Source organism: Onychostruthus taczanowskii, unplaced genomic scaffold (genome assembly GCF_017590055.1).
Source record: "Onychostruthus taczanowskii isolate IOZ18803 unplaced genomic scaffold, ASM1759005v1 scaffold86, whole genome shotgun sequence".
Classification (NCBI taxonomy): domain Eukaryota; kingdom Metazoa; phylum Chordata; class Aves; order Passeriformes; family Passeridae; genus Onychostruthus; species Onychostruthus taczanowskii.
In genome coordinates, this window is record NW_024506552.1 from 1,038,771 (window position 1) to 1,051,343 (window position 12,573).

The 12,573-nt window shown below is 50.3% G+C and overlaps 1 protein-coding gene across 1 annotated transcript in view; it reads right to left on the minus strand.

Annotated features, from left to right (window-relative positions):
- GALNT17 (polypeptide N-acetylgalactosaminyltransferase 17) overlaps nt 1-12,573 on the minus strand; it is a 207,801-nt gene that overhangs the window by 11,028 nt on the left and 184,200 nt on the right. The window contains exons 7-8 of the mRNA XM_041425040.1: nt 3,317-3,502; nt 474-611 (exon numbers count right to left, since the gene is read on the minus strand). Coding sequence (XP_041280974.1) covers nt 474-611; nt 3,317-3,502 — 324 coding nt within the window. The remainder of the gene's footprint in view (nt 1-473; nt 612-3,316; nt 3,503-12,573) is intronic.

Here is a 12,573-nt window from a genome sequence, read left to right on the forward strand (position 1 = left end):
AGGATTTGTTATTAGTTCCCATAAATGACTCTTTCTATATTCCCAGAATGGTTTCAAAGCCAGCAGAGATTGAATTAAGTCCCCTTATTTTATCTTGTCCTTAAGCTGTTGTGACAAGGCACTGAATCCTCCAGAGACCTTGTCAGGAATTAGGCTGTGTTCAAGTTCAAGGGTTTTAGAAGATGCCCGTGTATTAAAATACAAATACAGCTGCTTAATCCATGGGGTCAGTGGGAAATATGGATAATTTCTGTCAATTCACTAAATGATGTATTAACATCTTTTACTTTATACAGTCTTCAAGATCAGCAACAAATCCCCAAACTGGTTTTTAGGAGAAACTGGGAGCAGATTTATGCAAATTTAGATAATTACACAGAAAAAGTCAATTTTGATTCAGACTCCTCTCCTTTGAGGCTGTTTCTCATCAGGGACTGTAAATATTAGCAGGCTGAGCTAAGGGACTAAATTACCTCTCCATAAGCAATGGTGTTGTTGTATCTCCTCATTTCTGGATAAACATGGTCCAGGTACCACTGGAAATTTTTACACTTCAGGCTCTTCCTCAAGGCTTTCCTCTCAGAAACATCCCCAATGTCAATCCCTGGATTCTGAAAAGTAACAACAGGACATCATTGAATGGTCACACTTCCAAAAAAAAGGTACAATGAAAGTGTTTCCCTGAGCTTTGAGATCCTTTTCAAACTGCTTGGGGTGGTTGAGTAATTCCAGGAATTCTGGGATGTATGTTGGGGTGAAACCATCAGAAGGAAGATGTGGCTTCCAGAGGGGGACACCAACTGTTGGGTGTTCTCTGCTGGGTTTTGAGGCCCCCCTTGCAATGGCCACGGGCTGATGCTGAACAGGCTTTGGTCCTCAGGGATAATTTACAAAAGGGGAACAAAAGGGAGAAGAAAAGGTTTGGAGGAAGGTTGGAAAATGCACAGAAACTGGGGAGTCTTCTCCTGGGTTTGGATGCATCTGACAAAGACTGATCTGTATTTTTAAAGAAGGTACTTTTAAAAGATTTCTCCTCCTGTCTGGGTTCTGAGGCACAGGTTTAGCAGCAAGTGGATATCAGGACTTAAAAGATGGAAATGCAAACCCTGGCTGGGCAATGAGCACCAAACCCTTCCCTGACCCCACTGAGACACAGCCCAGAGGAAGGGAGAGGTAAAAGGTGTAAAATAAATGGGAAAAGAATGAAGGAAAGAGAGAAAGGTTCAAGATTCAAATATAGCAGAGGCAGACAGCTGAGAATAAAGGATAAAAATTACATGAGAAGAAAAGCTGAGGCTGAAGCTCAGCAAAAGCTCTTGGCAATTTGGGCAATTCCAGGGTGGAATGGTCTCCCTGGAGACACAGCAGAACCCCACAGCTCTGCAGACACAGCTGGCCCTGAGCAATAACCCAGCAGGAGCTGGGAGCAGGGCTGGAGAGCTGCCCCCTTTGTTCCACCTGGGATCTGGGGGCTAATGCAGCAGGGAAGCCAAAGGCAGGCACACAGCAGCCCCTTCTCCCTGCACTGCTGGGCTCCCACTCTGGTCCAGCTCCTGCTCTTGTCTTTCCCAGAGATCATTAAACACAACTGGGAAAGCAATTTTCCATTACAATGCTTGTAATGATCTCCTAATGAATTATTCACTCTGCTTTAGAAGAGACACCGTTTCCATGTGCCCCTGGTAGCTGAGAGGTAAAAATAAAGATGATTCAGTGGAGAGAGGCAGGACAGGCTGAGATCTGAGTGGGTGAGGTGGGGCTCAGAGCAGGCAGGCAGCACCTGGGATGGGCAGGGCAGGGCTTTGCCTTGGCATCACAAAATAATCCATAAAACCTGGCCTCCCTCAAATAAAATCTTAATTTGATTGGGAAGAGACCAGTATAAAAATCTCCAATGGATTTTGGGGAACCCAGACCTATTGGGATGACCTACATAGAAATCTCAAGTTGATTTTGGGTCACCCAGGTCTGTTCCCACCCCCAGTGCTGATCTATGCGATGCTGCCTTTCCAAGCTGCACAGGATGGATTTTAATCCTTTCTGCAATGCTCCCAATCTGTTCCTGAGCAGCAGGATGATGCCTCACCTCTAAAAAGGAATCAGCCCAAGGACCAGGAATTTTGATCATGAGCATTTGGAAAGCAGCTTTCCTTTCCATCTCTATTCCTGTATTCCCCCACCCCCAGGAGCACAAACCTGCAGCTCCTGGCCCTTCCCAGGCTGTTCCCCAGTGCAGCACAAAGCTGTGGCTGCCGTGCCCAAATGCCAGCACTCCCCAGATGTAACCTTGTGCTCTCTCAGCAGCCCCAGGGCTCAGCAGCTCTTTAAGCCTTGGCCAAGCAGGAATATTTTGTGCTCATTTTTAGCACTCAGGTGGGGCTGGACACTCGTGGCACCAGTCTGACCTCCCAGGGAAACTGGGCAGCCCCCAGTGCTCGTTCAGCCATGACCCAGGGGCATCGCTGCCTCCCCGTGCCCACCTCCCTGCTCCTCCCTGGCAGTGCCAGTGCAGGAACGGGCACTGATCCTGCCAGGGCTGCTCCAGGCAGGGTTTGGAGCCAGGAACCAGGAGATGCTCTTGGCTTCCAAGATCAGACACAACCTGCAGGGAGGCAGAGCCCCAGCAGCAGCCTTGGACCTGCAGAAATCCCTCCTGCAGCCTGTGGAGCCCTCCCAGAAGTGCAGGAGGTGTCCCTGGACATGCTCACCTCGTGGCACCTTGTGGTTTTCCAAAGATTCACCAAGCTGTGAGGTGGCAGGATTTACACCAAAATTAACGTGTCAGATCCAAGAGAACCTGACCATTTCTGGGCAGAAATTAAAGGAACCACCAAAGCTCTTAAAGGAGAAGGTTTAAGAGAAAGGGAATCCCTTCTGTGAGCCACCAACTTCCAATCCTTTACCTTTAAACTTTCCAGCACTGGGAAAACAAACAGCCCCAGCCCTTGGGGAGCTCTGGGAGGGATCTATGTCCATGAGCTGGGAACCTGAGCTGGGCTGGAAGTGACACAGGAATAAACCTGAGGCACTAACAGTGCTGACTGCCATCAACAATCTGTCTGCAGAGCAGTGTCAGGACATCCCCTCACGCTGGGTAAACACTCAGGGGGGCGACAAACAGCACAGTCCAGGTTTAATTCTTAGAACCACACTAGAAGGGCTGTGGGAAGAGCAGGAATCCCTCTTGGAGCCTCTCCCTCAAAGCCGAGGGGGCTCCGCTGGGGCTGACAGCCAGGGGGTTAAGGCTGAGCTTAGGGACAGGAACTGCTCCAGAATTCAGGTTTTTAGCACCAAGTGCCTCGAGGGCAGGCTGTACCTCCAGGGGCAGGTTCCAGGCGATGTAGACGTGCCACTTGTAGTCGTCCATCCAGACCTCGGCCACGCGCAGCGCGTTGCGCTTGGTGTAGAAGCCGATGTTGTTGTTGTAGGGCTTCTTCTTGCGCTCGATGTGGGCCACCCTGGAGCAGGGCAGCACCTCCATGCTGCCCCCACACAGCCACACCTGCAACACAGCCACAGCTCCTCAGCACGGGCAGCACCCGGGGCATGGCAGAAGGGAGTTCTGAGCGCTCCGCGTTATCCCGCGATCCCCAGTCTCATCCTGGCAGCAGAGCCCACGGCCAGGGGTGGCCTCTGCCCAGCACTGACACACACAGGGGCATTTGTGGGGTTGGAACTGCAGGATCTTTATCTTCCAACCCAAACCTTCAACTTGGATTGAAGCCTCTTTTTAAGATCCCCAAATTCCCTCAGTCCTGGAGGCAGCTCCCCCTCTCCCAGCCCCTGGAGTGGTGCCTGTCAGAGCCAGAGCCCTCCTGCAGCTCCCTGGGAAAACAGCTTTCCTTTCCATCTCTGTTCCTGTATTTCCTGTATTTCCAAGCCAAACCACCTGTGCCCAAAGCTTTAGAGGGATCAGGTCTCTTCCTCACCCGGTGAAGGATCCAGTGCTGTGTTTCCCCCCAAATAAAAACCATTAGTCACTGGGACAGCTCAAACAATTCCAAGATCCCCTCCTGCAGAAGGGATGAGTCAGTGAAACATATGGCAGGGACAGATTTCTCCCACTTGAAAATGTTTGTTCATTATTGTTCTTTCACGTGCTGCTTCAAATTCCCTTAAATCACAGTTTACAAGTTAATAAAATCTTGTAAGATCCTCTTTTGATCTCCCACACAGGGGATTTGCAGGAAGACTTGCCATACCTGCCTTCTTTCCTGCCTGTTTGTCACCAGCAAGAAGTTATTTACCTTCCAGACAGGACTCCAGGCCCTGGGCAGTCACTCCAAACCCACATTCCAAGCAGGCTGCTCTGCAGGATCTTTCTGCACAATTATTGGAACACCCAGCATTTCTGGGATCCCTTCCAGTCTCACCACCTTTCCTCCCACCTGCGGGCCCTAATTTTCATGGAGCCTGCTGGATTCCCTCTTCCAGCAGCACCAGGAGTCCCCAGTCTGGAGCAGTGCCCCGTGTCACCTCCCAGGGGTGGCTTTGGCCCCTCCAGCGTGGGCACTTGCCCAGGTGACAGCAGAGGGGGGTGGCACAGCGAGGGGACACTTCCCTCAGGACACCCCTGCTCCTCCTGCTGTTCCCTCCTGGACTGCTGCACAACAAAACACCTGAGCCCCTTGTATCAGCTGCTGCACAAACGTGCAGAAAATCCCATTGTACTCCTGCTCTGTCATTTGACCTTTCAGAACACTTTAAAGACAATTTCATGCCCCAGAGTGGATTCAGAGCCTGATCTCAGACAGGGACCTGCCTGTCCCTCCCTGGCCCTTCCCTCCTCCTCCCACCCCAGCCAGCTCAATAAGGTCCACTCAAGGTTTGCACAGGCCACAGGCAAAGCAAATCAGAGCTCAACCAGGCAACCTCATAAAAAAAAAACCCAGATCTATTTTTAAAGGAATACTCCTAAGGCAGAAACTGCCCGTGTTTCTTGCCTGCTCAGTTCTTTAATTTCTCAACATCTTGGTGAAATAGAGGAAGGAGCTCTGCCCTTAGGTGCTCCCAAGGCTGCTGGGCTCAACCACTACACTGAATAAATCTTCCAGTCCAGAGTGATCCCCAGCATCTCCTGGTTTTTTACTTTTGGGATTTGTTAGGTTTTGTCCTGATTTAAAATCAGAATAATTCTTTTGAAACTACTAAAATCATAATTAACATGATTTTCCAGCAGCCCACCCCGAGTCACACCATTGCACTGCTACCCTTCTGAGCTTCAGTTAAATAATTCATGTCAGCTTCCTTCCATTTCAGGAATATCTGTACAAACCACCTGGAAATCCTCACACTGGCATAACCTGGGTGAGGCAGAGAGCTGGGCACTGAGCAAAGGGCACTACCTGGGGGCACATCCACAGCCGGTCCAGAGACATCAATACAAACTTAATTCAGGAATTATCCAAGACCATATATCTACCTCCTAAACAGAGCCTGAACTGTCATTATAAATTTTTAAAAATCCTGTTTTTATAAAGTATTTATAAATATTTCTGCTGGGAACAACAGGAGCACAGAGAGCTGTGCCCCAGGAATGGCCAAGTCACACTGGAAGCTCCGTCGCAGGATCAGGAGTTGTTTGTTCCCACGTGGCCCCACAAGGAATTTCTGCCCCTCCTGCACTCAAAATGCAGGGGAAGGGCTGCACAGGGAGCTGCAACCCAAGTGAATCCCCCATGGCTGTGGAGCTGTGCCTGCCCCACAAGCCCAGGGCAAGGTCTCAGCCCTTACCACAGCTGGAGGGGCACGGAATTCCTCCCCCTGCTGCCCACAGGACACAGCCAGAAGAGCCCAGTGCATCCCAGCCTCCCCAGCATGAGGGCAGGCACCTGCCCTGATGTGGCAGCCCTGACTCCACCCCATGGCACCCACCCTGGAGGGCAGGAGGGTCCTTGGAACCTTTTGTGTCCCAGCTGAGCAGCCACTGATCACAGCAAAGCCCTTTAACACACAGCATCTTCCTGCTAAGGAATGCTACTGGATTTGTTAAAGATACACATTGTAATATTGGCTTTTCACAAATGTTAAAATGGATTCTATATGTGTGATGTTAAAGTAACTTTATTGTGAAGTTATATTTTTTATTTCTGTTGTTAATTAAGCTTAGACATAGCAGTGCAATAGCTGATATCAGTGTGCTTGTGTTAAACTGCCTGCTGGGATGGGATAAGATCCAATGAACACGGGATCAGTACACCTGTACAGATCTGCCAACCATCAGCACTCACTGGCTGAAGGCAGTGTGGGCCAGGGCCAAAGCTGAGGGTGATGATAAAAAAGGACTGAAACCACAACCGAGGAATGTGCACGCTCTAAAAGGTGAACCCAAGGAGAGGCCATGCTAAACAATTCTTGGAACATGGAAACTAGTTTGGGGGGAAGTTTACTATGCATAAGGGTCTATGAATATGCAACAGGCTGATGTAATTAGGCTAACAGGATAATTTTAATGTAATTAAAAGGCATTTAAGGGGGATCCCCAAAGAGAACAGAGTGCTTTTGGCTGAGTGCCAAGATGCACCTGCCCATAATAACCTTTGTTCCATGGTCCTTGCCTCCTATTGTCCTCTATTAAACTTTTTACATTTTCACAGGAGAATGAACATGTTTTTCACAGATTTTTCATGGAATCCCAGAATCCCGGAATGGTTTAGGTAGGAAGGGACCTCAAAGCCCATCCAGTGCCACCCCTGCCATGGCAGGGACACCTTCCACTGTCCCAGGCTGCTCCCAGCCCCAGTGTCCAGCCTGGCCTTGGGCACTGCCAGGGATCCAGGGGCAGCCACAGCTGCTTTGGGCACCCTGTGCCAGGGCCTGCCCACCCTGCCAGGGAACAATTCCTAATTCCCAATATCCCATCCATCCCTGCCCTCTGGCAGTGGGAGCCATTCCCTGTGTCCTGTCCCTCCATGCCTTGGGAATTGTCCCTCTCACATAAAGCCATGCTCAGAGGCTCAGGGTACAGTAACTCAGCAGGTTAAATATGATGAGCAAGGCTCCAGTTTTCCCTGTTGTCTGACATTCGCATTCCCACACAGCAATTAAATTGCCACTCATTCACCCATGAAGTGATACAGAACTAAAAATAGACCCAGTCCCCTCAGAAAATGAGGGTGAGTGAAAAACATCTCCATCAATCCACACACAGGAGGAATCAAACCCATGGGAAATGCTGGGATTTGTAAAGAACCAGTTAACACCAAACTAGTGAAGGAATCCCAGAGAAACAAAAAAACCAAATCCATCACCCAGAGATCTTTGATGTGTTTTGCAGAAAGCTGCTGGGGAATACACTTGTAATTCTTTTCCAAGGAAAATGTGACAGTCCTAATGATTCAGTACGGAAAAGCAGTGACTTCTCTTAGGGAGGGAAATGTCCAAGCACAGATGACACTGTGCTGCTAAATCTGCTTCCCAGGAGCTTTGGCACATGAGAGAAGGAGCCTCAGGGGGACTTTCTTGTTTTGTACCTGAAAGGAGTTTTGTCTTTGGTTACAAGATGTGGCTGGGGGTGGGTTCTATCCCCATCTGTCAGAGCTAGGCAGTTCTCTGCTGTCCATGGCCAGGGAGTGTCCCTGCCCGGCTGATCAAATTCCAGCATCCCATGGGGAGATGCTCTGCCCAGGGCAGGAGCCAAGCATTCCTACCTGGATACAATCTGAGCCTGGAACAGCACAGCAGCCTTTGCCCACTGCATTCCCAGAGGAGCAGCTTTCTTCTGCCCTGCATTCCCAGAGGAAGAGCAGGCCCATCTCCAGCAGCCCTGGAGCTCCAGAGGAAAACTGCAGCCTTGTGCAGGATCCCTGCTCCAGCAGAAGCACAGCTGGCACTGCAGGAGGGCTGAGCCCCCATGGGATGGGACTGTGCCACCACCCTGCCCACAGGGGGCCAGCTCCTGTTCTGACTCTGGCAGGGTTGTTTTGTTTTACTGCATTGTTTGTTTTACTTTAATTTTTTTTCCCTAATAAAGAACTGTTATTCCTATTCCCATATCTTTGCCTGAGGGCCCCTTAATTTCAGAATTATAATAATTCAGAGGGAGGGGGTTTACATTTTCCATTTCAAGGGAGGCTCCGACAAGTGACAAGACAAGAAGGAAAGGCTTAATCTTGTGCCAGGGGAGGCTGAGGGTGGATATTGGGAATATTCCTTCCCTGAAAGGGTTGTCAGAACAGGTGGCCAGGGCCATGGTGGAATCACCATCCCTGAAGTCAGTGCCCTTGAAAATGTTCAAAACCCAGGTAGATGTGGCACCTGGGGATAGGCTCAGGGGTGGCCTTGACAGTGCTGGGGCATGGTGGGACTCAGAGGCCTTCTCCAGATTCCTGTTTCCCTGTGGGAGGCAAACCTTGGTTACCACGAGGTGTCCTTGAGACCTGCTGTGCTCCGGGGATGGGATGGGCCGGTTTTGGTTCCCTGTCACCCTCTGGCAGCACAGACAGAGCTGCTGTGGCTGCGAGATTTGTGACACAGCAGGGAGCTCAGCCTGCCGGGCCAGCCCAGCTGGAGGGGCTCGGCAGTGATGCCGTGGGGCGGCAGAGCCCAAGCAGAGCCCTGGGCACGGGGAGCTCCCGCAGCACCGGCAGCTCCTGTGCCAGCTGCCAGGCCTCAGCTGCAAGGGGAAAATTGCTTTTCCAGTGCTCTGGCAGAGCTGGGGGTGCTCACCTAGAGAAGAGATGGCTCTGCAGAGACTTTAAAGCTGCTCCCAGTGCCTGAAGAGGCTCCAGGAGAGCTGGAGAGGGACTGGGGACAAGGGATGGAGGGACAGGACACAGGGAATGGCTCCCACTGCCAGAGGGCAGGGATGGATGGGATATGGGGCAGGAATTCCTGGCTGTGAGGGTGGGGAGGCCCAGAAAACATTGGGACAGTGATGACTCTGGGTCCTGGCCATGGTGTCCTGGCTGTAGCATGGTGTGACATCCATGAGGAGCACTGCAGCTCCCATGAAACCCTGCCTTTATTTGCTCAGAGCTTGGCCAAATTTTATCTATTCAGACTGAAATCCACCCTGGACCAGCTCGAGCTCTGCAGTTAATGCAAAGAGACAACATCTAATGGTGTCAGGACATGCCTGCAAGGGAAACTTTGAATCTCTCAATGCATTGTGACAGAAGGAAATGGGGGAAAACCCTTCCCTAACTTTCATTCCACCCACTCCAGGCTTTTCAGCTAATAACTTCATTTCTAAGGTGATTAGCAACCCCCTGCCTTAATCAGCCATAGATTTCCCATTTAACAGCTTTGCCTTATCTTTGCTCCCCTCTCTCCTTTGAAAAGTAACTTCCAAAGTTAAGGGGAAAACACAATTACAGGGCAGCTGGAATAATTCAGAATGTACCAGCACAAAGGGCTAAAAATCAAACTGAGAAACAGTGGAAAAGGCAAAGAAAGAATAATTTCTCCTATAAAGTTCTGAGAGACTTTATCTCTCCCAATTATTGCTTTTGTGGGAACAAACAACATGCACAGCCCCATTCCCAGCATTCCCATCCCTCCTGTTCTCACCTGGGCCATGTCCCATCCCACGTCCCCACAAGACACCAAGGGAGGAGGTCCCCAGGCCAAGCTCCTGCTGCCAGGAATGGGATGGAGAAGCTTCTCCCCAGACCTCTGTGCTGCCTTTGTTTCCCTGGCACAAGGCTTGTGGAATGCAGCAGTGGGACACCCCTATCCCAGCCAGCCTGTTCAGCCCCAGCTTTAGGAGAGAAACCCTTCCCATCACCAGCTGGTGGCTGACAATCCCACTCCATAGCCCTCACACCCAGCAGGCTGGCTGGCATTTGGCATTTTTCATGGATATATTTACACAGAGATGGGTGCTGGATCCTAAATCAGCACTGGAGTGCTCCTCCAGGCTCTGGGAGTGCCACTGGCTCCTGTCACCACCCCAGCAGAGTTCAGCAGTGGGGTCACATGAAGGGGAGCTGGGAAACCACATCCAGAGGGGAACAAGGGGAGGGAAATCAGCTGCCTTTGGGAGCTCTGGAACTCTTGAACCTTTGGGAACTCTTGATCTCTTGAGCCTTTGGGAGCTCTGGAACTCTTGATCTCTGCAGGTGGACAAACACTCCAGGAAGAGGAAATGTGGATTTTCACAGATCACATCATGCCCTGGGGCATGATGTTTAAAGCCTGGGGTTGGCCTCTGCCACCTCTGAGGCTGAGCAAGGTCACACCCAGCCCCACACCCAGAGCCAGGGGATGCAGAAGCATTTCCAAGCACAGGGACCAAACCCTGGGGCACATCCCTGGCAGAGGCAGCAGCCCTGCATGGACCCAGCTGAGCATCCTGCTGGAAATCCCTGCACAGCTCCACCCTGAACAACTGAGGAATTGTGCTGGGCACCTGCAAGGAGACTCCACGTCCTGCAGTTGGAAGAGGAAAGGAATTTCACTGCTGCACCTGTAGATTTCTTTTCTCTGTCCTGAGGCCACAGAAAACCTTTCAGGGAGGATCAGAAGCAGCCAGATCAGACCCAGTATCCATGAACCATCTCCCTAAAATGGGATTTCCAAAGGGACCTGCCCATCCCAGCCCACATCCATTCCAGCAGAGAATGGAAGTTGGAGGACAGGGTTAGAACACATTTTAAAAACTTAATTATTTTTCTTCTTTGGCTCTCCTTTTCTCCTGTTTTATCCTCATGGACGATTGACTTTGGACAGGTTCCTGTCTTTCTTGTGCCAGACCAATAACAGAAATGTCCAAATTGTCCACTGTCCCAGTGCCCAACCTTTCCTAAATTAATTCCTTTTGCAATGGCACTAAAAATGCCAAAGGAGAGTGGAATCAGAGGCACTCCACAACCCCCAACCTGCAGCAAGAATGGTTAATAACCACTTTTCATCCTCGAGCCACATGAACAGTTGAACATCTGACACATTGAGAGGTCAGAATAAAGCAGGATTGCCATCCCTGCAGAACATGGATTCTCCAGGAGAAGCATTCCCACCCACTGCAGTGGAGTTTGCTCACCTGCAGGCTTTTCCAAGGAAAAATCTGTGCTGTGCTTCTCCAACAAATGCAACCCAACCTGCTCTAACCAGCCATCAGTGCTGGCTGCACAAGGGATTGATCTGAACTCATCACCTGGTAAGATCCATCAGAAGCTGCATTTCAGGGATGGCCATCCCAAAGCCCAGCATCCTTTTATTGCCTGTCAGGATTCCTTAAGGGTTATCCCTCACTCTTGGCAGTGTGCCTGTGCTGCTCAGCTCTCCCGATTCAGCTCCTCTGCTAGAACTTTATTGCAAGTCTTTGATCAGTAAAAGTAGAGGTTGAGCTTTAGAAGCCTCCAGCTTGTCACCAACCTTTGTTCTTGGAGACCTCAGGCAAAGTTCAGGTCCTTGTGTGCTGTTTGCCAATGACCAAAAGGAATTTGGTAAGATCCATCAGATAGGATCCATCAGAAGCTTGGTGGAAGCTGCATTTCAGAGATGGCAATCCCAAAGCCCAGCATGGGGAGGATCCTCTGGAATGACAAATGCCCACATCGCCTTGCCTGGGAAAACTGCTGGAAAGCTGCATTTCACTTCCCTGGGCACCAGGAGTGACACCTGAATTTGTGCACTACAGCACCCACAGCCACTGCAGCTTTGGCATTTCAGTGCTCCCAGAAGTTCATTGTTTAAAAAAGAAGAGCAGAGTCTTTTTAAATCCCAGCTCTCCCAGCTGAACTGCCAGGCTCTGCTGGAGCCCAAATGTGCCTCCTGAGCCCCCATCTGGCTGAGAGCACACCCCTGCAGAGCACAGAGCTCCAGAGAGGTTTGGAGCTATCGTGGAACATATCTGGGTCTTCCTAATGAGTTTAGAGCTGAAATTCCTCAGTGCTCTGATGTTATCTGCTCAGCCTTGGCAGCGTGACAAGGACCTGATTATGTTGTAATAGCATAATGCAAAGATTATTACAGACTCATAAAAGACAAGTGCCTCAAAACCAGCATCCACAATACCTGGAGGCCCTGAGAAGGAGCTGAACACACTGGGCTTTGTGCACTCCTAGCACAGAAATTACCTGCAGGATTTGACCCTGATCTGCTTGGAGGTTGCTCCTTTTTTATTATTTTATTGCCAGTAATGTACCAAAAGCATCTTGATCTCATTTTCCTATTACCATTTCTGTCAGAGCTGTAAAAATAAACCAGCATAAATAGCTCCCCAGGATTTTGATCTATTTTTCATGCACAAAAAGCCTTTGGAGGAAACGATCTACAGCTGGTTCTTCAGCCTAACAGATTCCATTGGGGAGTGGCAGGAGGAGGGGGAAGGTGCCAGGGAGCAATGGAACCATGAGAGGTGGTTCTGGAACAGAATTATTGATGCAGAGAGAGGCAGCAGAGGGATGGAGCAGCTCCTGAGCTGACAGCACCCAGCTCCATGGAGCTGCTTCCAGCCTTTGTGACTCCAGCACATCCCTCCTGCTCTGTGAGCTGTAATTACAGATATGCCACCATTCCTGATGGGGAAGTGCTGGGAGGGAGCAAAGCTCCACCATGATGTTCCTGCATGGATTGGCTGTGACTCTGCCCATCCTGCTGGGAAACTGCTCAAGGAATTTGTCAAAAGAG